General features: G+C 45.0%; 1 protein-coding gene across 1 annotated transcript in view; it reads right to left on the bottom strand.

Moving 5' to 3' along the window:
- The window catches only part of CDH13 (cadherin 13), a 1,013,115-nt gene that overhangs the window by 452,502 nt on the left and 533,047 nt on the right, over positions 1–27,566 (bottom strand). Inside the window, exon 5 of the mRNA XM_060130816.1 lies at positions 24,861–25,013. Coding sequence (XP_059986799.1) covers positions 24,861–25,013 — 153 coding nt within the window. The remainder of the gene's footprint in view (positions 1–24,860; positions 25,014–27,566) is intronic.

Raw genomic sequence — 27,566 nt, 5'->3', positions numbered from 1 at the left:
TCAGTGATTCCAAAAACAATGCACCTGCATAATGAACAAATTCTAGTACTTAACTGAATAAAAGGCTATTCTATAATCTTGATTATAACAATAAATAAGAACTAATTTGGGTTTTAGGCAAAAAACTTTGTGGTGAGAGAAGAAACAAGAATTAAATTAGGTTTTCAACATGCTGAAAATACATTTAAATTGTATTTCAGAGCTCAGGATCTAACCCTGGTGCATGGACAAACAATTGGAATTTAATTTCAAATGAAAAACCTAATTATTTAGTTAACAGATGACCCCTTGATTAGTTTGTGAAGATCACAACTAAGAATGCTAAATCTAAATGGATTTCTTAGACTTTATACCCAAAGGAGGCCAGCTCAGTTTTAGCACTTTTCTCTCTTGGTACCTCTGAGCACCGTCTGAGACGTTACTTAACAATTATGTGTCAGTGCTGAAGTGTAAAGTAAAAGATACATCACACATTTTAAAATTACTTTTCCTGCAGTGGACTTCCTCCAGTGTTTGATCTTAAATTTAACAAGACCAATGTCATCTTCCCACCAAAACTTCTTGAAGTCATTTTCTACAAAGCAAAAGTCTTCTAAGATGCTCTGTTGGGAGATGATGGGAGTTACGCCTGGTCAAATAAGTCTGGACTATAAGAATCCAGAGGGAAAGAAACCAGCTTCACTCTGGTAAACTGGTTTTTCAAACTTGGTTATGGATATGTACATATGTATGTATGTATGTATCTAGTGTGTATGTATGTAGGCATCTAACCACCTATCTATCCCTCTATCTACGGCATTGTGCGTAGAAAAGAGCTAACACTGTAGAGACTGCTGCCCCTAGAAAGGCTTGCTTCCAAAGTTTGCCCTTGGCTGGCATCTGGGAACTTGGATTTTGGGAGGATTTCTACTATTCTCTAACTGATCATGGTGGTTAACTGTGTACAACTGGTGTGTACAAAAATATATGGTTTATGCTGAACATCTGCTTTCTTTCTGGAAGTCTGGAGTTTTGCTGCAAACCAGACAGAGGATGCCCATGTGAGCAACCCCCATGTTGTCACAAGTTGTTGCTGGGAGAGTTGAGCATGTCCTGTGTGACTCCATTAGGAAAGGAACTTGGAGCTTGTGCCTGGTTTCCTGCCCACTTCACCCCAGGCACCTTTTCCCTGTGATAAATCTTAGACCTGAGTATGACTACATGCTGAGTCTGCGAGTTCTTCTAGTGAATTACCAAAAGCGAGGGTGGTCTTGGGGATGCCTGACACATATAGCATCCATCAACATTTTGCCAGACAGTGTTCCAAGGAAGACATTTAGGGAACAATTGCTCAACAGTATAGACTAATTGAGAGAATGTACGTAAAACACGTTCTGGCAGATGAGATGGGCCCTATAAACAGTAATATTGCTGCTCTAACATTCTTAATATAATTGTGAGAAAAGGGATGCCCTCTGTGCTGCACCCCTGAATATGAGCCACGTGCCCTGCACTCTGCCCCGCCACACAGCAACTGCTCACTAGACGTCTGCTGAATGAATTATTGGGCCTTTATTTACAAAGTGCTGTGCCAACATTGAGGAGCCTGTTTTACAGAGTGCTGTCTCAGCCCTCCTGAACTTCACAAATCTAAAACAAACACTATCAGTAAAGACAGAGCTGCGGACAAAGATACAGACAGAAAACTCAGCAGTAAAAACAAATGGATGCAGAAGAAAAAAGAGTGGTCAATACACTTTTACCAAGTCAAAAGCTTGACACCCATATGCTTCTAATTTTGGAGGAAGCCATGTGGACGGGCTTTAGAATTCTCCATTTCTAGAGATGTGAATCAGGGGGTCCTGTGAAAGCCTTTTCTATGAAGCTGATAAACCCATACGGGAGAAAGCTTCGTACTAAATGAAGAACACGCTTCAAATGGTGATGCTACACTTCCACAAAAATCTACATCTAAGCCAGTTGGATAAAGTGTGTGTTTGCTAGTTTTCTTATTCCAGTAAACTTTCACTTTCACTGAGGCTCAGAGCTCATAACTGACTACAGTGCACTAACTAAGTATGATGGCCTCATATTCCAGCTCACCCAGGACAAGGCTCCACAATCACTAACCACATTCTGGATGAGCTACCTACCCTCTCAGCGCCCCAGTTTCCTCAAGAGTCAAATGAAGATAATAATAGTACCTACTTCACTGGGTTCTTACAAAGAATAAGAAAAGCTACCTGAATAGTGTCTGGCATATAGTACATGCTTGAAAATACTAGTAGTTTTTGAAGGTATTTCCATCTGAGCCAGGGAAGATGAGAAGCCAGCTCAGCTAGGGAGAGTGTGCAAGTGGCATGAGCGTCTATTTCCCTGAGAGAGACACTGTCAATGATCGTGGTTCTCTTTCCTGTTGATCTGGAGGCAGCCTCAGAATCTTCATCAACGTACATCTCTGTTATGGACCAAACCGTGTCTCTTCAGTTCATATGTTGGAGTCTTAACCCCCAATACGAATGTATTTGGAGACTTAGATAGGAACTTTAAAGGGGTTAGTTAAGGTGAGACGGGGTCATAAGGGGTGGGCCCTAATCCAGTCTGACTGGTGTCATTATAAGTAGAGGGAGAGATACCCTAAGTGCCGAACAGAAAAAAGGCTATGTGAGCACATGGTGAGAAGACAACTGTCTGCAAGCCAAGGAGAGATGCCTCTCAAGAAACCAACCCTGCCAACACCTTGATCTTGGACTTCTGGCCTCCAGAACTGTGGTATGAAGTTCTCCAGTCTGTGGTATTTTGTTAACAACAGCTCAAGCTGACTAATATAGTTCCCAAGAAGGCAATCCTCTAAAACAATGACTTTCTAGGAATTTCCCCAAGTGTTGCTCTGTCTCCCTGGGACACAGACTTCTGCCTATTCCATGGGGATCCTCTTGTGCTGATCTAACTCCCTGAAGCCACAGTGGTTCGTGTGACTGACGATGACAGGCTTGCTCTGCCTGGGCCTTCTCCACACCCTATAAGCCCAGCCCACCCTGACTGGGCCATTCACCTGCTCCAAACATATCTGATTTAGTAAACCTTGGTTTGGGTTTACACTGGTTGCAACTCAGAAAATTTTGGAAGAAATCCTTTAGCACCAGAAGATGACCAACCTATTTTTCCAATGGCATCTGCATATGACATGGTATTCTTCTGTTCACCTGTTCCCTTCAGCCATCCCCACCTCAGTAAATGGCAATCTGGCCTTCCTTTTGGCTCAAGACAAAAATCTCCTAATTACCTTCAATGCTTCTTTCTTTTACATCCTACTTTTAATCCAGCCATAAACTCTGTTGTCTCTCTCTTCAAGATGTACGTCATATCCAACTCCTTCTTATCACCTCCACCTGGGCCACCCTAATCCATGCTCCACCCTCTCCCACCTGACTTACTGCTATAGCCTCCTGTCTAGCTCTGTTTCCTCTACAGCCCCCTTCAGCCTATTTGCCATGGCCCTGCCAGGATTCCTGGGAAAAAATATGTCACATTGCATCCTGCCTCTGCTCAAAACCTTCAATGCTTCCCATTTTACCCAGAGTCCAGAGTCCATGCAAAGGCCTACAAGGCCCTGCATGATCTCCCCTCTCCCCCATCTTCCTTAAACATATCAAGCTCACTTCCACCCCAGGGCCTTTGCACTTGCTGTCATGACAGTTAAAAGGGGGCCCAGGCCCTGGGGGGAAAATTGGTGGCACCCCGGCCAAGGCAGAGCTGCTAAAAATCTTCACGTAAGCTTTTCCCTGAGCTCCCTCCCAGACTGTAGGACCCTATCTTTTGTAACACTCTCTGCCCCCAACCTGGCTGCTGTTCATCTGTGTGGCTCTCTTTCCCTACAGCTATCTGCATAGCTCACATCCTTCTCTTTCATCAGGTCTCTGCTGAAATGTCTCCTCTTCACAAAGGCCAGCCAGGACCGTCTCATATGAAATAGGAGATTGCTCATGTCCTGCCTTCCCCATCCTCCCCACACTATTTAATGTCGTTCAGGGGCATTTATCCTCCCCCGCCAGCTCTGCTGCTGTAAGTTCCCTGAGAGCAGGAACTCTGGGTCATTGTTTAGTGCCTTGAACACTATCTGACAGGTCGTAGCAGCTGAGTAATTCATCTGTTGAATTAATGAATGTGTGAATAAGTGAATGTGTGGGGCAGGTGGAAAAGACAAGTACACTTCAGAATAAGCAGATCTGTCACAGGAAGTAGATTGACAAGAATGATGCCACACTGTCCTGTCTTCTTCATGCGCTGGGAGCCCCAGAACCTTTGGGGAGGCTTACAGTTCCATGCAGTTGTTGTGAGTTAGCCAGCGTGATGCCCCCAGCTTGACTGATCACAAAATAAGACCATACTGCGGTCATGGCATTGGAGAGAGGTCTGTGAATCTTAACGTGGCAAGTGCATCTTTTGCAGGTTACAAAATATTAATTGCCTTTGGTATACCATCTGTGTTTAGAAAGGGTTCTCCTCTCTCTTCTCGGGCATCCACGGCAAAGCATCCAGGCAGTGAAGCGCTAACCTCGTTTCCTCTTCCCATTCATCTTTTTTATTTCCAACTCAAGGAGCTAACCCTGCTGCTCTCCCTCTGCAGTGATAACTTATAACTGAACTACCACTGATCTCTCTCGTTAATGAAACCTTACTCTATTTCTCTTAAGAATGACATGGGCAGGGCTGTTAAAGAGCCAGGATGACGAGGCAGGCACTGTGTTTAGAGTAGGAAGGGAAGCCTTAGCCCTAGACCAGCACTGATTCTAGCTCCTTAAGCTTTCCTGAGAACGCAACCGAGATGCGAGTAAGAGCACACACAGGTCATTTTGCAATGGCTGATTCATCTCTCAGATCTGAATGTAATTCACTCCAAACCCAAATTTACTCTTAGCTCTGAGGTGTGGACAGCGGGGTGCATATGCTCTTTATAAGCAAAGTTGGAATGAAAGAAGACTGTCTTGTCTCTATGCCTAGTCTCTAGACCTTGTTTTCTAGGACTTAGAGGCAATTTATATAACATGATGAAAAAGCATTCAAAAGGGGATGTTCAAGGTCTAAAAACATGAATCAAGATCGGTTGAATAACTTTGGAATCATTTTCTTTATGTTTAGTTTCCTTTACTGAATAGAAAATGTCATTATTGATCATTTTTGGAATAGTTAAGTGTTATAAAACATTTGTGCAGAACTAAACTACTGGTTTCTTTTTCTTTTTTTTAATTGGAGTATAGTTGCAAAGTTTAAAAAAGAAAACAACAGTCTTGCAACCAACAAACGAAATTCTAGACCTATACATCCTTCATAAGTCCCTGAAAGCATCACCCAAGATGGCTTTCTATAAAAGATACACTTTTCCGACAAATATTTCTTCAATAATAAAGTTAGTATTGTAATGATACTTCTTTATCAAGAATAAATGTAAATAAAGATTTTTTAAAAAAGATTGGTTGAATAAATAGTATGTCTGAAAAATCTGGCTCAACCAGAAGCTTTAGGTGGCCGAGATGACAGAAACCAGGGTCTTCTCTGCTAGTCTAGCCTGCTACTCGGCTACAACCAACCTGGCCATGAAACAAAGATCACTGTGGAGATAGACACTCACTCACACATTCATGCTTTTTCTCTAGGATTTCAACCCCTCCAAGAGATCTGCTCTCAACAAACAACAGAGCAGCTCATACTTAATGCAGCAGCTTACAGGGAAAAACAAGACTCGTTCCTCAGTCCCCATCTCATTCTCCAGATGGAGATGAACTTGGTATCCAGGCTTCCAAGGGGAGGAAGCACCGGGCAACAGTAAGACTATGGACTTTGACATCGGAACACATGGTAATAAATTCCCATTCCTCTCTCTGCCTTCTGGTTATATGACTCTGAGCATAGTTATTTCACCTCTCTAACCCTCATTTATTCAAGACACCACTGTGTAAAGCATAGATAAACTACCAGTATCAAAAGGCACAAATAATGTTTAGGGAAGCACTTACTAGATGCCCAGTCCTGTGCACTTAACAGGCAATATCTCATTTCATCCAGCAGTTCCAGCATGTAAGTCCTCTCATTTCTACCTTTCTATAGATGAGAAAACCAAGCCTTACAGATTAAGCAACTTGCCTCAAATTACATAGCTAGTGACAGGTAAAACTAATATCCAAAGACCTGCGTGATGCTAAAGATAGCACTTCCGCCCACCCTACTTCCCAGATCTGTACTTTCCAATACCATAGCCATCAGCCAAGTGGTTATTTAAATTAAGACTAACTAAAACAGAAGGAAAAAAAATCAGTTTCATAGTTGCACTGGCCATAGTTCCAGTGCTCAATAGTCACTGTATTAGACTACCATCTATGTGGCTACCATATCGGGCAGCATAGGTAGAGAACACTTCCATCGCTGCAAAAAGTTCTACTGGACCACACTCGTCTAGTCCTCCGATATATAAGGTGCCTGCCTTTTAGTAGGCATTAATGAATGTGAGCGTTGACCATGTTCAAATAGAAATGCAACTGTTCCTCAGCCCGGCTCCATTAGGCTATGGTCACAGAGACTGCAGGTTGTGAAGAAGATGAAAATCATGCAGTTGGCGGGGGTGGGGTTCCTCTAAGCAGAAGAGCACGCAATCACAACACAACACTGGGAACAGGGCTTCAGAAGGGGCCCCAATAAGGAAAGGGCCCTGAAAGTCCAGCTTAGTTAGTTTCATGGTCATTGCTTCCACCTCGGGAGCAAAGACACTTGTGGGTCACCAGGCTCCGATCATTAAAACATCACCATGGTCTGGGCTGCTCATCAGCTCTCTGCTGAGCTGGGCAGATGCTGCTCTTCTTTCTCTCAATGGCCATTCGTGTGTACTCAACATCTATCTCCTTGGGCTGTAATTTCTTCAAATTATTGTCAGCTATGGACAAGGTGCCCAGACTGCCTTTGAGAATGTGCAGGACATCCCCCCTTGGTTTTCTCCATTTCTTTCTGCCCTGCCCTCTCCCTCCTGGTATTAACACCTGGGTTTTCCTGTTCTCTCACTTTTGCCTTCCTCACCATTTTTTATTTCCCATTATTTAAAAAAAAAAAAAAAAAAACTGAGGTCAAATTCACATAATATACAATCAGTCATTTTAAACTGACCAATTCAATGGCATTCAGTGCATTCACAGTGTTGTGCGATCACCATTATTATCTAGTTCCAAAACATTTTCATCGTCCTGAAAGGAAACGCCAGTACTCATGAGCTGTCACCAGTAATCAGCTTTCTGTTTCTATGATTTACCTCTTCTAGACATTTTCTATCAATGCAATCGTGCAATATGTCTGGTCTTTCACTCAGCAGCATGTTTCCGAGGTTCATCCACACTGTACCATGTATCAGTACTGCATTCCATTTTTATGGCTAGTAATAGCCCACTGAGTGGATGACCAACATTGGTTTATCCATCCCTCAGTTCATGGACTCCCTTACCTCCTGATTAGCTAAAACAACAGGAAGGGGGAGAAGCCTAGTTTCCACGATGTTAATGGAGAACGTTGATGCCAAATTGTCTCCAGAATTGTTTTTCCAGGATGGCAGAACACGTGGCATCTCAGGAAGGCACGTTGGCATCCATCAGGCATTTCCACCCTGACCATTTCTTTCTGGTCTCATTACTTAAATTTTTTCTCATGAAACATTAACCACAGTGTGATTTCTATAATGCTTAATAGTTCTTATAGGAGAACATTGTTATGAGGTTTAGTTTTTAAAGGTGCGGAATATGCTGGTTTAAATAAGTTCTCAACTGCAGGCCTTCTAAATGTCTATGCTGTGTCAAAGGTGCACTGTGAACTTCAAAGAAGCAATTACAGTTTTCAATGTTTCTCAAACTTTCAATGTTTCCCAACTGTTCCCAAGGGAGCACAGAACTCCCTTTTGTGTGAGTATGTGTGTGTGAGTGAGTGGATGTGTGTGTGTGTGTGTGTGTGTGTGTGTGTGTGTGTGTGTGTGTCTTCGGGCCATCTCTCAGTTCTTCTGTTTTACACAAACAGTTTGAAAAAGCTAGTCTATATTAATATCTGAATCCTTCTTAGGTCTATGTAATGGGGGGGCTGTCAACACACTTTAGAGACTGGAGTGTTTCTACCAGGCTTAAAATAGGTACATTTTGAATCACAAGTTAAATATCTTAAACGCATTTAAATGCAAATTATTTCTGAATTAATCATATAGGCTATATAAAGTGTCATGAGTTTGAATTGCAGCCGAATGGTAACAACTCGTAACTTATAATAACACAATTTTCATTTGGAAAATATCTTAATCCTTCAGCACTTCATAGCACACAAATTTGAGGATCTCAAAGGCAGAGAGTCATAAAAAAAGGTATCCTTAAGAAATGCATATTCCAGCATATATCCTCAGTGTATGTATTAGCAGTTAAAATATAATCTGCTTAAATGTGCCGTATAGTTGGAAATTGTGTTTCTGAATAATATCTACATAATTTTCAATAAAAATAAACTTGCAGTAAATTATCTAGATCTTAAGGTACCAAAGACAAATGGTCTTTGCTGGAATTAGTTTTCCCTCAGGAGTAAGGAAATGGAACTTGTCTTCCACAATGAGGAAAAGCAAAAATTAAAACACCATGCAGAATTAAAAATGAGCACTGGTGAGTTCTCCTAGAACCCTATTACTGGTTGCTTCTCAGAATTAAGGGGGGATCTCTGGACAGGTGGAGCCCCCAGCATATCAAGATTCCGGCTAAAATGAAGTCTGGTTGGTGAAAAGAGGGCTTGGTAGACAGAAGATTTACCATGTTTGAGCACATACGTTACCACTTTCAAAGCTCACAGCAACCCTATAGGGTAGGTTTTCCTATTCTCATTTTACACCAGAGTTTCCCAGCGTGCTATTACGGCATTTGGGGCTGCATCATCCTGTGTGGTGAGGACTGTCCCGTGAATTGTAGGATGGTTAGTGGCATTCCTGGTCACTACCGCCGAGATGCCAGTAGCACCCCTCCCCCAGTTGTATTAACCAAAAATGTCTCCCAACATGGCCAACTGTCCCCTGGGGGCCAATATGAGTCCTAAATGAGAACCACTGGTTTACAGTGAGCAAACCCAGCATTTAAATGCTGTGTGACAGACCCAGTGTGTGGAGCCTGGACTCTGGATGGGAAAGAAGTGGGTCTGTCACCTGTGTCACCTACCGGCTGTGTGACCTGCTTCCTGACACTTCCCTAAGACTTCGTTTCTCCAAGTGAAAAATGCACAAAAACAGTCTCTTCCTTCAAAGTTCCTGAGGGAGCAGCAGATGTGTTTTGTTCACTCTCAAATCCCTAGTGTGCTAGGGGACAGTTCACTTTGAAGAAAGGGGCTTCATCTGAGCTGGACACAGTGTGAGGTGGAGCTTGGCTGTGGCTACGTTGTGTGGGTTGCACTGGGGCAGGAACCTGGACTCGGAGCTGACTGGGTCCAACACCAGGGCGCTTTCCCCTGTGGCGAAGGCTAGCCTGGGGTCAAGACCAGGTGCGAGGGACCTGCCTCCTGAGGCTGAGGAATTAACACTCCAGCCACTGCCCCTGCCTCGCCTGTGGAAAAGAAGGCCTCAGAGCAGCACCTCACGCTAAGTGATAGAGCCAAAGCAGCTCTGAGCCCGAGGCCGCTTCAGGCGCAAACAAACATCAAGTGTCCAACTGTTCCTTGTTTCTCATTTGTCCTGAAGAAAATGATCCTCAAACAACATCAAGATGACACTTCAAGAAGGGAAACGAGCAAAGCGTGAAAGAAGCTGGAACATTTAAGTTCTGGTAGGAAAACACATCAGAGAAACGACAATCTGCCTCTGACCTTAAGAAAGGGAATCACAGGGGTGCCACTGAGGGTCGGCTGTGAGTTACCTCTTCCTCCCGTTATCACCCGATCTACAGCCAGCAAAAGAGGGGAGCCCTGTGCTCACACTACCGGCTATGCCCTCTGTCCCCATGTTCTAGAGTGACAGTAGCTGGGGCCAAAGGTGAGATCATCTATCACTTACCAGCTGTGTGACCTTGGATTGATTCCTAACCTGCTCTTTGCCTTTACTTCCTATCAGCTGAATTTAGAATAAGATTTTTCTGGATAAGCCAGGTGGACCCAATGTGGTCACAGGGTCCTTACAAGTGGGAGAGGGAAGGGGAGGGAAAACAGTGTGCGCGGACTCACCTCACCATTGCCAGCTGTGAAGACGGAGGAAGAGGCCACAGGCCAAGGAAGGCCAGGGCCTCTCGAAGCTGGAAAAGGCAAGGAAACCGACTCCCCTAGAGGCTCCAGAAGGAAGCAGCCCTTCCTGCTGACACCTTGATTTTAGCCCAGGGAGACCCCTATTTGACTTCTCACCTCAAGAACTGGAAGGTAACAGATCTGTGTTGTTTTGAGCCACCAAGCTTGTGATCATTTGTTATGGCAGAAACAGGAAACTAACACTGGTCACCTAACACATTGAGTCAATGCCAGGGTAGTGAGGGCAGAGTGAACCCCCAAAGCGACAGTCTCAGCATCACCGTGGTGGTGCTTATTCTATTACTTCGAGAGTAAGAGTTGGCCTCAGGTGCAGCCCACGGGCTGGACAGCCCCAGCCTGCCTCGAGCCCCGAGCAATGCGACGCTCCCAAGGGAAACTTGCCGGGAAAGGGAAGCAAGGATAAGCTTCATCTTATACACGGCATCTGCATGGTCATTCTCCCTTTGCAAAGCCTTTTCTAACCACTATTTAATTTATTCAGGAAGCAGAGTGCAGACACACTCAGGCAGCCCCTGCCCTTGATCTAGAAGTGGGGTTCGCTGCATCTCCATGAAAATGCCTCTGGGGAGCCTGTCTCAGTGGGGTTAGTTCACCTCTGAGCCTGACAGCACCCCCACAAATTTAGCCTTTCCTTGGAAATCTCCAGAAAAGGGAAATGTATAAGCTCCCTTTCAGGACTGACTATGGTCTCAAAAACTGCTCTCAGGTTGTCAAAGGACTATGGAGCTGCCAATTCCTAAGGGCCATGACGGCCCATCTAGTTCAGAGGTCACCAAACTTTTTCTGTAGGCGGGCAGAGACTAAATACTTCTGGTAATTAACAGAGAGCCTCACATAAAAGAGAGTAAGAAACACTAAATAGGAACTAAGGTGACGTAGAGTTCAGGATTAGGCTCTGCATTAAAAACTCAAAAGGATTCCCTTTCCTCCAGCTGGGACATGGAAGCAACCTGAGTGTCCATCAACAGAGGAACGGATGAAGAAGATGTGGCACGCATATACAATGGAATATTACTCAGCCTATAAAAAGGAACGAAATTGAGTTATCTGTAGTGAGGTGGATGGACCTAGAGTCTGTCAAACAGAGTGAAGTAAGTCAGAAAGAGAAAAACAAATACCGTATGCTAATGCATATATAGGGAATCTAAAAAAAAAAAAAAAAAAAGGTTCTGAAGAACCCAGGGGCAGGACAGGAATAAAGACGCAGACATAGAGAATGGACTTGAGGACATGGGGAGGGGGGAGGCTAAGCTGGGATCAGGTGAGAGAGTGGCATGGCCATATATACACTACCAAATGTAAAATAGATAGCTAGTGGGAAGCAGCTGCATCGCACGGGGAGATCAGCTTGGTGCTTTGTGACCACCTAGAGGGGTGGGATAGGGAGGGTGGGAGGGAGACACAAGAGGGAGGAGATATGGGGATATATGTATACATATAGCTGATTCACTTTGTTATACAGCAGAAACTAACACACCATTGTAAAGCAATTGTACTCCAAGAAAGATGTTAAAACAAAAACAAAACAAAAAAAACTCAAAAGGAATAGAAAATGCATTACAAATTGTGAAATGCCAGTCCCCCAGGTTTCTGAGCCTTTATGACCAGCTGCTGAAGACCTCTACCTTGGGTCTACCACCTTTACCTGTGCTGTCCCCCAGGTGTTAGCCATTGACTCAATGCGCACCCCAAGCCAGGAGGGTATGATCCACTTTGGAAGGACACAGGGCTCCCCTCCCGACCTCTCATTGTCAAACAGCGTCAGCCTCGTCTTGGATCCATTAATGTTCGGCCTGCTAAGCCATCATTTAACGAGGATGCCTCTCTCCTGTCTTTCACTTTATCCCACCTTTGGAGTGCCTGGTCTGGCACGCTGACCAAGGCTCAGTTTGACCCCAGCTGCAGGCAGGGAATGAGCATCTACAAATGACAGAACACAATCAAGCTCCTTTAGCAAGCATGTCATCTTTCCAACACGGTACCAGAAACATGGACGTTGCTTAAAGGAGTCCATTATGCAAATATCCATACCTTCAGAAGAAAGAAAATTAATATGGAAATGATCTTTTGCCACATAACGCCTTATTGCAAGAACAAGATAAGCCTTCTTCATAATAAAGATCCTAAAACAGCTGCCAATCAAACAAATCAACAGCTAACAGCTCCAGCCAACAGTGTTTAATAAACAATTTTGAGATAGCCCACTGATAAACTCACAAAGAAGACAGAACTAAAAGCTTGGAATTTTAACAGGGAATGCTCTCTTGGCCTGGAGATTCAGCCAAACTAAATGGGAAGGACCAGGCAAACACATAAAGCATTCCCCACCCCTCCACCCATGGATTTAGAATAAGGAGAGGTTTTCTGGTTTACTGTCTAGAAGGGAACTTTAAGGCTGAGCTCGGGGAAGGCAGGGTTTATCTTTTATCTCTCTCTCCCAGTGCCTCCTAGGTAGTGGGTTCTCAACAAATGAATGCATTTTTGAATTAATTTCTATTTCATGGCAATTTGAATGTTATTGGTGACTTTCTCGAATAAATCTTATCCTCCTGGAATGCAAATTGGATGTCACTCCCTTGCTTAAAGCCCTCCTAGGCTTCCTTAGAATAAAATCCAAGCTCCTTACCCTACTCTGCAAGCCCTGGTGGGACCAGGTCCCCCAATTCTTGCTACTTATTTCACCCAAAGGTATATTGAATGTCTTCACCATGAGTTTGAATTCACCACGCAGGTCTTCCTGGAGAGGACGTCATTTATCTGACTTGTGCCACTCTGGCTTCAGAGACCCAGGGACAGGACTCGCTGTCTCTCACTGTCCTCCACTGGCAAGCAGAGTGGTCTGGGCAAAATTCAAATCTGATCGTGTCACTCTTCAGCCTGAAATACTCTAACGTCTGCCCGTCACCAAGGGCTATTACATCTAAGCGCATTCCTTGGCATTCGGTCCCCCCTTCCTCGCTAGTCAAGTCCATTTCCTATTTCCCTCAGGAGTCACTGTCCCACTTCTCCAAAGCAGCTAAAGCTCTTTTGCCCCCTCTCTCCGGAACACTCTCCTGCCCTGCCCCCTCCTGTCCCCTGGCTAACACTCCTCCTCATTCTTCATCACTTGCTTTGATGGCCACGCTCTGTAAGGTTGTCCCTGGCCCTGCCCTTGTCCCATGGTGGTGTAGGTATCTTGTTACAAATCATCATCCCCAACTAGACCAAGAGCTTTATAAGGACAGGGACAGTATCCCGTGCTGCTGTGCCCTAGAAATGAACAGACCTCTTGTCTATTCAAGCCTGATGAGTATTTCAGTGAACAAACCAGATCCTCTAAGAGGCCAGCCCCATGCTGGTGCCTGCAAAGCATGACACATGGGGTCTGTCCTGTGCCTTCTAGGAGGTTGAGTAACATCTCCCACCTCGACCCACTAGATGCCAGTAGCACCAAGTTGGGGCAACCAAAAATGTCGCCAGGCATTGCCAGATGTCCCCTGGGGGGGCACAGTCACCCTGGATGAGAACCCCTGATGTCAAGGATACCTGAGAGGGAACGACAGCATTCTTGCCCTCAGACCTTCCATCAGGCCTCCCTGCAAATGTCAACTCCAGGTGAGGCCTGCCTGGACCACGCAGCTGCTTCCATCACTCTCTGCATCTTTAATCTGCTCCATTTTTATTCCCAGCATGTATAACCACCTGATGTGTTACATACCCACTAATGTCTGTATATTGACAGAGTTCCATGAAGCAGAAACTTGCTGGTGATTTGCTGCTCTATCTCCAGTAACTTGAACCAATGGCTGGCATGAGTTAGGCATCCCATCGATGTCGGCTGAGTCAATAAATCTTGTAGTTGATCTGAAATATGTTTGACGGGGCTGCTGAGTGCATGTTGGCCTTCGTGTGCGCACAACCTTTTGGCAGTCCCAGGTCGCCTCTCCGTAAGTGCTGTCCACTTTCATACACTTCTCTTGGCTGGAAGAGAAGGCTCAGCTGGCAGAAGAGCAGGCTCTTCCACACTCTTTTTTTCCCGGGATTTTGCTCACAGATTCACTCCATTTCCAATCTCTAACTGATGCAGTCTGTTTCAATTAAACTTTAAGCAGGGGGCTGGCCAGAACTGAGGTGGGTGACCTGGAGGTCGGTAGCTCCGCAGACTCAGTGAGGACATGGGTCACTTGTGCACTTATTCCCCATCACGGGACTCTGGGTTTCCACCTGCTCAAAGGGAACTTAGCCCCCATCACAACATCACTCCAGGTACGTCCTGGGAAACCCAAAGCTGACTTCACAAGTGTGCCCTGATCAGTGTCAGCTTCTTCCTCCTTCATCTGGGCCACTCGAGGGAGCTTCGCCATGGTGATCCACCCCCTAGTTACTGACCCTTCCCGTGCCAAGGTGCTGCAGGAGTCTCTAGGCAGGGGGATGGCCTGCTTTAGAACTGTCATCCTTTGTCACTTGGCCTCACAGCTGTAGTGCTTGAACCTGGAATCTTACCCGGTCTTTTGCCATTGGTTTAATTAGCTTCTGGTCCTCCAATTTTGCAAAGTATCTCATAAAAAAAATAATTTCCATCATTTTCTGCCCTCTAACCCCAAAGTGTCAAGCTCAATTTAAGGGGCCAGAGGAGGAGGACAGCCCGTCTTCACCTTCTCTTCGGCTCCTCCCCGCTCCTCCTCCCGGCTCCCGACAAACCCCTCCTTCCTTCCCCCCCCCCCCCCCCGCCAGCTCATCTCTACAAAATGTGAAAAAAACCGAAACCAGCCCTGTATGCCTGCTGATGATGCAAATAGATGGAGAGTGGGGGGTGGAAGCTAGAACGGGCGTCTTATCTGTGTTTGCAGGGTCTAGTCCCGGAGGGGTGGCCACCGCGCCTGTTTTGGAAGGACAACAAAATCGCAGCAGCATTTTTGTTTCAGTACTGAGGGTCAAAACCATTTGTCAATTATCGAACTTGCTCTTACTTATAAAGTTAGCAGGTGAGATAAAATGGGTCTAAAGGCTCTTGCAGTCCTGATATTGTGTGGTTCTTCAGCACCCTGGGCAAAAAAAGCGCCACCAAGTCATTTGAAAAAAAGCTACGAGGAAAAAGATTTGGTTATAGTTAGATAACTAAAACAAAAAAACACACAAAAAAAGAAAAATTGATCATCACACATTTATTCATGCCATGAACGTTTGGTAGGTCCCGACTGTGGGCTGGGTGCCTGGGAGGCGAGGGGAGGAGAAAGTTGAGGAGGAATGTGGGGTTCTCCCACCTGCCAAGATTCAAGTTGAACCTCTTCTGAGGAGTTTGTGCTAATGAAGTTTAGAAAGTATGTTTCCATAGCCCGGAGTGAGGAAGCCGCTTTGCTTAGTGGACCAAATAAGTAGCCAGTCGGGAGCAACTTGGTGGCCTAACCCATGTATGTGGCTGCTGCAGCGGTGTCGTTTAAGCCCTTCATGCCTCACTTTCACCAGGTGCACCTGGCAGATAAGCCCAGGTTGCAAAATGAGGCGCTTGGAAACATGAAGAGCCCATCGGGAAAGAGTCAGACGGAGATGCTTGGAGGTACTGGCGCGGGGAGAGGCTGGGAGCAATTCCTGAATTCATTTTTTCTAAAGTGAGTCAGAAAACAATCCGCTTACTTATTTATCAAATTGCGTTTCTCTGCATTTCAGTTTTTTAAGTGCTTGTCTCAAAAGAGACATCAGAAAGGAGTTTGTTTCAGATAGTCACTGAGTGAAGCGGTTGACTGAGGGGAGATAATATCTTTGGTTCTCTGCTATTGTGTGTTAGGAACTCCTACCTGTATATCTCATTTGACATTCACAACAAATCCACCGGGTTGGTGTCATTAACCCCAATCCTAGTGATGAATAAACTGGGGCATCAATGAATTATATTAACTCAGTGGTTCTCAAACTTGGCTTCACAGTGGAAACACCTGAAGAGTTTCATCCATGGACTGAGGTTTGGTCCCACTCCAACACACTCTGATCTAATTGGTTTGGAGTACAGCTTGGGCATTAGGGGTTTTAAAAGCTCCCCAGGTGATTTTTTTGAAGTGCAGAAAAGTCTGAGAACCACAAATAACTTACTCAAGGTTACAGATCTAAGATGGCAGAAAAGCTGGCTCTGCTGAGCCCAGGGCCAGCTTCTTCCTATCCGGAATTCTTTTTGCCTGAACTGGCTCAAATCTTCTGAAGACACTTTCATCTCTGGCCTAAAAGGTTGGTCTGAGAAATAAGCAAAGACTCAGTAACATGGTATTTAACAGTCATCCAAAGTCTAGAGAAGAAAGAGCAAAGAGGCTTGGGACAAATTTGCCTGGCTCTCGGGGGCCATTAACGAAACAAAAACAAAGGCAGATTTGGAGAGTATGGATTGGGTTGAGAGGCCTTTCACATGGCGTACCAGAGCACCTGGAGAAATAAGCACCTTTCAGGCACACACCTATGACCCCAGCAGCACTGTAATGGAAATGGCTCAAAGGCCACCTTCCCTGAGGCAAATTAATGAATCAAGCCAGCTGCCCTGAAGTTAACACTTAGTGTATTTAGACCTGGGGTTCTCAAACGTCTGCCAGCATCAGAACCACCTGGAGGGCTTGTTAGGCCCAATGTGGGGCCTGAGAATTTGCATTTCTAACACGTTCCCAGATGCTGCTGCTGGCCTGGGGGGCCGAGCTTTGAAAACTGCCCATTTGGATGACTGCCTTCTCCGGACGAACACACGGTGTTACTGACATTCAACCACTGAACTGCTCGCTGGATGCCTAGCACCTGCTTCACCTTTATTTCCCCTGCAGGGAGCTTCAACTATGAAACTGGTACATGAAGTGATGGCTTCCAGTTCTGGAACGCTAAGTAAGCGGTCGTGTGGAGCGCCATTCGTACACAGCCCGCTCACTACCTACAGCACCACGGGGAGATGGTCCTGCAGCCTCACCCTCATTCTAAAGATGAGAAAACAGGTCGAGAAGAAAATAACTTGCCAAAGGTGATACAGTATCAGGACAAACCATGAAGTGGCCGCTATTCACCCTTTTTTCAACTATAAAAATGGCAATTTCATATGGTTCCTCTGTTAGCAGGGTCTGTCTACCCTCAGTAGGTCTGATTCCAAAGCCTAAACTTTTAACCCAAGTCCTCTGTCTCCTCCCAGTTAGGATGCTTTCCTAGGCCATACGTCTTATTGATCGACAGGACCAAAATGTTGAGACGAGATCACGGGGGTGAAGCCACACTCTCCAGGCAAGGACTGGTCACTGGCTCTCGGCTAGCCATCCTCATCACTGCCCGCCTCTCACCTGCAATAAATTGTACCGTATAACTCATCCAGAGCAAGGTGTATCCCAGATGGCGTGGCTGACCCTGAAGGTGACAGCCCCTGCCCCAGGCCCCTTGCTAGCTCAGCTGGGTCCTTCCTATGATACAGGGTCTTCCCTGAACACATCTCATCATGACACTCGGTGAGGGAAGTGAGAGACACATGCAGTGGCTCTGCTTTGGGGATTGGAGGTTCTGGAAAGCATGGGAGCAGAGTCACCCAGCATTTCAGGGCAGCCAAGGCAGAGTCGCTACCACCCAGCTCTGAGCATCGTAGGAGAAGGGTGACAGGAGGAGGTGGCAGTGATGATGACTCCTCTAGAACAGTGGTTCTCAGCTGGGGGCAATTTTGCCTCCATGGGACAATTGGCAGTATGTGGATGCTTGTCATGACTGGGATTGGGGGATACTATTGGCATCTAGTGGCTAGAGGCCAGGTGCACTTCTAAACACCTTGCGATGCCCAAGGCCAGCCCCCATAATAAAGCATTATCCAGCCCTAAATGTCAGTAGTACTGAGGTTGAGCACCCTTGCACTAGAATCTTATCATATATGGCTGGGTATTTCCTGTGGCACCCCTGTTTCTGGTCGTTTTACATGTAAACCAGGTTGTTGGGTCTCTTTGGCAATTCTATAAGCCATCTGTACCCTACAATAAACCCTTTTCTTTGCACGTTAGTTGGAGGAATCACAACTAAGAAAGACAACCATGGGGAAGATCAGACTGGAGGATGAAGAAAGAATTAGCTTGTCCCCAAAACTGAGGGCTGAAGGAGGATTTCCAAGTCCAAGTATTATCAAGGGCAGCTCAATTCTAGCAAGGTAATGTGTGCATCATCCATGTACGGCATGGACGTTGTTATAACTCTCTAATCTGAGTAAATCTACATCTCCCAATTGTCTTATGATTGCTGGCATTATGATACACATACTTCCACGTGACAGCAGCATTTTTCATCTTAATGTACTTTCTGCTAAATTGTCATATGTGTTAGCATTGGGGCGGAGCCACAAATGAAGGGAAACACAGGAGCAAGGATAGATACCCTTTGCCTGTCTGGTGTATTCCAAATTCACAGTAATACTCTTAGCCATAAAGTCAAAACTTATCCAGAAATTGGCTCAAAGGAGCGCAAGTTGTATCCCAGAAAATGTGGGCGCATTTTCAGAAGGACACAGTGAAATCCTACTCGAGTTCTAAGACCAAGAACACAGATGGTTCCCTTTACCAGTTCTATAATTGAGAATGATAACCGCATCAAGCTCACCTTTATAAACGTTAAATGAGATCATCACTTAGGGATCTAGCACGGAGCCCTGGCACATTGTAAGTGTTCAATAAATGTTAACAGCCACGTTAAACAATAATATATCTTGGGAACCACTTTGGCCCTCAGCTAACACGTCAGTAAGGACAAGATAATAAAGTTTGTGAATGCGGAGGTCTAGAGAGTTCTTGGGGATTTCATAGGCGCTCAGTAAATGTCAGTTCTTGGTCTCTTTCCAAGTGCTCCCCTCTTGTCCCATCCAACTGTGACATCCCCAGTGCTTGGTGTATCTCCCACGGTGGACAATGGAGCAGGGCAAAGGTATCCTGCCCGTGACACCTGCCCACTACCAAGGTCCTGTTTCCTGTTTCACCTCTCACCCCTGCTGGGCCCAACTCCAACCCCCCACCCGCCTAACAGACTCTGTCTCCCCCTCCACTCCTGTCCTCCCATATTGACAAATTTGCAGCCAGCAGATTATAGTCACAGTGTGAGTGAATCATTACCACCTGCTAATATTTTTATAGAATTTCATAAACTTGGTCATTCATGAATCATTTACAGTACTTTATTCCAGTGAAGAGTTCACAAATCACTCAAACACTGGCAAAATGCATAATAATGAGTAATATTTCAGGAGGCTTTGCATTAATATGTCAGCTTCCAATACTGCAGGAGCTAAATTATTTTGCCACGTGCCACTTCGGGTCAGAAGCATGGGAAGCCCTTTGGGGGCGGCAGCAGGGAGAGTGGGCAGGTGGCCGTGGGCCTTGAAAAAAGACAGTATTTAAGAAGAAACAGATCATCCAGCGAGTCAAATCCCCTTCCAATAAGTGGAGTTCCTGGGAAAGAGGCCTAGGAATTTGCAGATTAGACATCAGAGTCTAGTTGGAGGTAAAATAGGAGGAAGTGTTTCTTAGTAATTGATAATTCAGGGCTTTAGAGGTGGAGAGAAACAGATATGGACCCCAGATTCAACACACACCAGCTGGGAGACCTTGAAAACGTTATTTAACAGTTACTTGCTTGTCTATAAAATGGTGTTATCACCTACTTCTGAAGTCTCTTGTGTGAAATGGATTAAGTAAGACAATGTATATGACTTGCTTAGCACAACATCAGCCATGTAGAGTTCAATAAACAGTAACTTTAATGATGATACACATTCAGGGGCTCAAGGACAAATTCATCTCAGACTATTTCTTTTCGTGCAAATCTCTGAGGCTCAGTTCACAATGCTTTCTTGCTGGATTTGGAAAATGCTAGCACCACAGCATGAACTTGCATGTGAACAGCACTTACCTTTAAAATAAACAAGAACAAAATTCACCCATGTGCTCTCTGCTTTTTAAACTTGCAAGAGGGGAAAGTAAAATGTGGGAATTGGAGACCCAGGATCCTGCTCTTTGAAGAAGCAGATCTGCAACCAACCACAATGCCCACCAGGGACAAGATGGATCTAACAGCACTAAGACGGTAAATCATTTCTAAATAGGTGCTTGAAATGAAGTGGATTTGCAACTTTCTTGTGCCCAAAGTATATTGAGAAGGCAGGAACCCAGTTCTCATTAAATCCAGAAATAGCAGAACCAAACAGAGAGTAATAGGTAGGGACCTTCCTCAGCAGGGACACGAAGAAAACAGGAAAAAGACTAAATTGAAGAGCGAGAGGCATGGGGGACCCGGCATTAGAAACTGGGTCCTCGCGAGGCTGGTGAAGAGTGGCTCACGCCAGGCCGCCGTTTGGCTGCTGTAGCCCAGGTACTCCTTTCAGACACTGTATGCCCACCAAGCCCCAGCAGCCTCTCCACTGGGCACATGTGGCCCTGCGCCAGGGGTAAACCAAGACGAACAACCAACACGGCACAACTCCCTGGCATGTCACCTGTACACAGTGGCGAGGAACTTAAATCCGTTTATTTTGAAACAAAGCTTAGGCATTAAAATGAAAGCTCCGTGAGGGCAGGGAACCTGGTGGGTCTCATTTCCCATTATATTCCTCATCCTGCAGGTCCTCAATCAAACATATTAAGAATTAATGAATTGACGAATCAATCGATGTGCTACGGAGTACATTATGAAACCACAAATAAACTCACGATTATTTAAGAGAAGTTCATGCTTGAGATGGGAAGGCTGGGCCACCACCAGTTTTCATTTACCTCCTTTGCCTTTCCCCTCACTAATTCTCACTCATGTGATGAGACTGTAAGGGGCTTACCATGTTCCTGCTACTGTTCCAAACGCTTGACACGCATTAACTCATTTAGTCCATTAAATCCTATGAGATCAGTATTATTACTGTCCCCATGTCACAGATGATAAAATCAAGGCAGATACCCTGCCCAAGTTCCCATAGCTAGTCCATTAAAGCTGTGCTTTTAATTCAGCCAGCATGGCTACATGCAAAGTTATGTTTGTAACTGCTACATACTACATGGCCTCACTTTAAGGAAAAATATGAGATGCTCTATGCTACAGACCAGACTCTATTTTACTAGCTGTTTAGCAACTATTAGTTAGCAAAAACTAGTCATTTCATCTTTTATTGGGCTGGCCAAAAAGTTCATTTGGGTTTTTCTGTAACACCTTATGGAAAAACCCAAATGAACTTTTCGGCCAACTCAATACAAGCATTAAAGTTGCTAGTATGATCCCTATTTTATGGATGAGAATCACAGGATCAGAGAGGGTAAGTGGGTTTCCCAAGATCACACAGCTCAGTAAGCAGCAGTGCTGAGACTTGAACAACAATTTTCTGACCCCAGAGCCGTTGATATTAATCACTATTATCATTTACATAAAAATTAAAGTGACCCAAATTAAAAATAAAAAAATCATGGGGTTTTCTACTCAACCCTGCCCTCTGATACCTTTGTGAGCATTAGAAAGGGGCCGCCCTCTCCCTGTGGACACAGCCCTGAACTGCAGTGCAGCTTCTGGCGAGTAAACTGGGGGCTGGATGAGGCCTTTCTCATCCCTCAGCCGTCCCCCTTGGGCAGTAAAATCCCTGCACAGCTGTACCTGACAGCCCTGCATTCAGCTTTCGGAAGCCAGAGGAAAGGGACACTTCACGAATCAAAAATTCTCCTCAAAGAAAATCTCTGACTGGCCTCTTTGGCAACATCAAAACCAAGCCACCTGATGGACCAAAGGCCACCTTCTCCTCACTCCCACTCCCTGTGAGTCCCTGAATGTTGGTGTTTGAGTTCTTCCCGCTGTAACTGCCCCAAGGCATCTTCCCCTCACTGTCCCTGGAGATCAAGGTCATTGCCATCTAAGGAGAATGTTCACTCTGAGGTGGGCCCTGGTTTATGGAGCCCAGAAATCTCTCTCTGAATGTGGAAGGACTCCCAAAAGGGTGACGAAGTTTTAAACCACCTTTGGGTCCCACAAACATCAGAGGATCAATTAGCCATGCATGTATCCAAACTCTTGTTCAGCTCTTAAAATAGCTCTTATGGAGTCACCCCAAAAAGGCATCTCAGCCTCTCATTTACCAGTTCTCACTCCTGGCAGCCAGTTTTTTTCCAGTTTCTCTGATTCACGCTAGTCCTATTTCCAGGCTACAGAACACTCCCAAGAAGACTTCTGCTCCTTTATTCTTTATCTTGTACCCTCTTAATTTCCTAGTAATTCTAGAGCTCAGCTTCCTCCAGGAATCTCTCTCTTTACTTAAAAGAGGAGCAGCAAATGCTATGAAGTTCAGTTCCTGTCAGGATAGAAGGAAAAACCATGAGTCTGTGGTAGACGTCAACCTTCTCACGGTTGAAGGTAGGAAACTGATGTTAAAAACTTGTGGAACTTAACCACAAATTTTAAATCTTTTTCAGCAAAAGAATGAATAAGAGCAGCTCTGATTTACTGAACGCTCACTAGGTGCTGGGCATTGTGCTAAGAATTTGCAAAAATAATTTTATTTCATTTTATACAGTCCTTAGAGATGCTGGTACTATCCCCACTTTGTGGAGGAGAATCAAAAATCCTCAGAGAGGGTAAGTGGGTCGCCCAAGATAAAAACAGCACAGTAAACGGCAGTGCTGAGACTTGAATGGCAGAGGTCTGAATCACCATGCTATGAAATTATGAAATGTATCGTATCTTTAGTTCCTTGTGTCTGAAAATTAAGAGATATTCCTATCACAGGCAGGGAAAAAGTAGAGGGCATCTACCCATGGTCTGCAGCTGGCTTATCCACAGCACCTGGACACTGACAGCTGCCAGGTCACCTGTGGTCACCGTCAAGTCCAGCTGGACCTGGGAACTTCTGAGGGTGCCAACATTCAATTTCTACAACAACCAGATTCCCCGCCGGGGGTTCGCTGAGGATGCACACTGGTCACCCTTTGGCGTCCTCTGACAGATGGTACCCCCTGCAGATGCTCACAGCATCTGCCTTTTGGCAAAGTTCCTGAGAGGGAGGTCCTCCCAGGACCCGGGACCCTGGAACACACCGTTCAGCATGAGGCTGGATGGGCCTTTCCTCACCCACTGCCCTGTATTTATCTAGTATTTTAATGCCTCTAATGCCCTCTTCTATCTTCTCCTCACTGGAAACTCACAGCAATCCAGCTGGTAGCTAGGCAAGTGTTATCTGCATTTTATGGGTGGAATCCTGAGGACCAGTGCTTACTGGGTCTTCCCAAGGTCAGTATCTCATGGTGACAGAGGAGGCTAGACCCAGGGTACCCATTTCCCAGCCAGAGCACTTGACTTGCCAATGCAATGTCTCTCCACCCTCTGTCTGCAGAAAAGGAAGAATATGGAGGTTTTTTTAGGGAAGAGGAAGTAATTTTGTTGAAGTGGGATTGGGATGTTCTTGCACGGTGTTTTGACGAAGAAAACCAGAGATGCCAAGTCCACTCCTAGAAACTGGCCGCCACCCCCCAGAGCCCAATCCAGGGAAATGCGCATGTGATGGGCAATGGTGATGGAAAGCAAACTCTGTTGACTGGGCCTTGTTCCCAAGTGCCTGCTTCCAGCTCAGTGCGCTGCATCCCACAGAGGGCTTTCCCCGAAAATGGCTGGGAATCCTGTCCCATTTCTTGAAAAATGAGCTTACTGCCCTCAGAGGCTTGGGTCCTTAACAGAGGCTGTGAGATGGGGCTCTTGGGGGTGTCGTAGAGAGGGGACAGGACAGACCTGGAGCCTATATGAGATTTAATGCTCACCCCAATATCTGTGTGCAACTACTTTGGTCTCTGAATCTTGAACAGGTGTCAACTTCTGAAACTATCCTTTTACAAATAGCCTTTTGTTTCTCCATATAAAAGAGAAGCAAGTACATTATAGAAAAATTAAAAAAAAAAAAATCAACAACGCCAAATACAACCACCAACACTTTGATTTTTCCTCTATCATGCTTCTTCACAAACATACCCACCATGATATGTGTAAATACTCCATCTGTAATGAGGATACCATATGTGTTGGTGTGTCTGTTTCCATTCAATATCTTGAAAATCTCCCATATAACTAGAACTTCTTCAAAAATATTTTAAATGGTTGTAGAAAACTTCCTTGCAAAATTGTGCCATAATTTAACCATTATATATTGCTGAATATTTAGCAACTGTTTCCATTTTAAGGATCGTGTCCTGCTATATCATCATTGTACAAAAATCTAACTAAATTCCTCCCTATTTCCTTAAGATGGCTTTCTAGAAGTAGAATGATCAGGTCCAAGGTTTTATACTTTTTATAGCTCTTCATTATCAAGCTGGTTTCTGGAAAGCCAATGTTAATGTAAGGTTTCTGACCTCCTCTGAGATCCCCCCAGGGTCCCTCTTCTTGGTTTTTAGTGCCCAAAGTCTTGCGCAGACCTGGGGGGCTCCGTTGATGAGATAGGGGCCCCCACTGCTGCTGTGTCAGGGTTCAGTGCCCTTGGCTTCCACAGAGACACACTTAAAGCCGCACAGCCCCGGGTTTGATGAAGCACAGAAATAATGAGCTCAGTGGGAGGGAAGCAGTCTTTGAAAGGCACATCTCTGCATGTGGGGTGGGCACTGGGTGGGGGGAGGGGTACTCACTTGATAGGTAGCGGTCGTTTCTCTGTCCAAGTTCCGTGTCACGGAGACGCTACCTGTGTTCTCATTGATTCTGAAAATTCCTTTAGGCTCTTGATCCACTCCCTTTCCAGTGAGCCGGAACTTGGACCCTTCCGGTCTGTCACTGTCGACTACCTGGTCAGAGAAACAGAGCGACATTTAAGACTCTGGCTGGAAAACACAGAGAAAGCACAGTACAAACACACCTCAGTGACCAATCCACCAATCACAGATGCCAACGCAGAGGTGCTCGATGAACTTGACTAAAGCAGCATCACCAAAAATAGCATCATTATTTAACACCTTTCATCCTAATATGCAAATCTTTGTGGCTTTCAGCCGGGGAAGCTTACCAGCCCTGGGGTGACATATATTGATGAATCTAAGAGGGAAGTAACTTCATGAAGTTCAAGGTTGGACATTTATATTATTTTTAACTCCCAGGAAACAGGCTTTTTTCTGCAAGTAAGACCAAATAAGCAATGGAAAACATTTGACAGTCCTATACCAGGCAGGCATTAATCAGGGTTCTAGGTATCTACATGTATGTAGTCATCAACAGCGCCACCTATGCCCTTTTTGCTACCAGGTACTAGGCATGGTGCTGAGAAGGAATTTTACACACACTTTAAAAAACTCTGACAACAATGCTGGGGGCAGGGAACATTATTATTCATACTTAATGAATGAAATCAATGAGACTCAGGGAGATTACACAAGCTTGCCACGGTCACAGTTACTAAAGAAACAAGGATGGGATTCAGAAGCCATCTTCCACCTCCCTAGGGGCACTGCTGTCTGTGCAACACCGTCATTGCTGAATTCACTTTAAGAGAATTCCCTATAGGTGGTCAGCCTTGATCTGACATTTAAAGAATAAATTCAAAAGGTAAAGATATAGGAAGGCAGTTCCAGGCAGAGGGAACAGCATAGACAGGCAGCAGGCAGGTTAGAGAGCCTCAAAAATTCCAGAATGGTTTGAGGAGAGGTGAGGTTGAGAGGTAATTAGGGGGCAAGTTTTGATGTCATCTGAAAGTATCCAACTGAAGAGAAAATCATAATTTGCATAGGTTAGTTCTAGAGTTCTAACAAGCATTCATGTATATTTAATATCACTTTATCATCAATACCTGCAGACATTAATTTGATTATAACACTATAAAGGTCACTAACAAAATAGACATTCAGAACCACAGATAAAAGAAAGCTAATACTGATCTGGCTGTCATCAATTTACAAGTAAACAGGCACCTATTGGAATATAGTCAACTGAGCCTGGAGGACTTAGGTGGCTGAACCAGAAATGTGCCTTCTGGTGGAATCAGGAAGAGGTGTGGTGGTGGCATTTCTGTGGGCACCATGCCTGCAATTCTGACGTGTGCCACCAGGTGGCAGTGGTGCCTAAGGCAGCGTGAGCCTCATGGCGAGCCTCCTCTGCCAGGACCAGTGGAGTAAGAGCATGACGCAGTCCATAGGGCAGTACAGTTTTTTTCTGATTTAAAATATTCTTTATTAAAATACACTGAGAATTTTGATTAAACACCAGTTACCTCTGTTTGCATTTTTTTTAATTAACAGAAAATATCATCCAAAGCAAGACTAAAAATAAGGTATGTGGTATCTTCTGATGAAAAGAATTTTTAGTCACTGCTTGACTCCATTGAATCCAACTGACATTAGCCCCACTGCTTGGAAGCTCCATGAGGTCAACAGCCTCAGCATATCGGGCTCACCGCTGAGTCCCATGACTAGCAAAGTGCCGGGCATACCGCAGGGACCAACGCCAATATCTGTTTAATAAGGACCTCCACTGATTAGACAAACATATGTCTCAATCCTAGCTTGGCCGATGATCAGTCCTGTGACCTTGAATGTGATTCTTTGCCTCTTTGGTTCTCGATTTCCTTATCTATAAAATAGAGATAATGACACTTATTTCCCAGGGTTGCTGAGAGTTTGTTGAGATACTGTGTGCAAAGTACACTTCCTGGCACATAGAAGGGGCTCAATAAATCAGAACTGACAATTAGAATACTAAGATAAGAATGATAATAATAACAAAGTCATGCCATTGTTGTTAATGGGTAAGACTGACACCTCCAAGCATAAAACACATCTTAGCCACAATACAAAAAAATCCCTTTCTAAGGGAACACATTTCCTTTTTAGAAACAAAACTCACAAAAGTCTCTGGTTTCAGGACAGAAGTGATCTGGAAACACACTGTGGGAAGGGGCATCTGAGCCAGCCGTGTTCCTCTTTGTCTCTTTCACATTTACCATCGCTCCCCTCTTGCTCTTACCACTTCAGCTCAAATATGGATTAAAACCTCTTCCTTTTGCTTCCCTATACACACCCGTGGGACAAGTCCTCTCCCAAGGCCATACTAACTAAAGAGAAATGAACACGGGAAACCTACAAAGGCTATGGAACTGTCCTGCTTCCTAAGAGTGGACTTCTGACCACACCCACTAGAAAGGACCTGTCAGGAGAAGGCTTCTGTGATCTGTTCTCCTTTCTTGACCCTTCCCTGCTCTGAAAGGGTTGGGAGCACAGCACCCCAGACCTTCTGGAAGAAACACAGTGGGAGACAGTCCTGACAGCTCTCTCGAGGCAAACACTGCCATCCTCCCATTCCTCTACCTGCCATTCAGCACGGAAAGCTGAATTCTAGACTCAGAAATCCTC

The sequence above is a fragment of the Lagenorhynchus albirostris genome, chromosome 19 (assembly GCF_949774975.1).
Source record: "Lagenorhynchus albirostris chromosome 19, mLagAlb1.1, whole genome shotgun sequence".
NCBI lineage: Eukaryota > Metazoa > Chordata > Mammalia > Artiodactyla > Delphinidae > Lagenorhynchus > Lagenorhynchus albirostris.
Note: the sequence above shows the minus strand (reverse complement) of the source record. Positions and strands in the feature narration are given on the sequence as shown.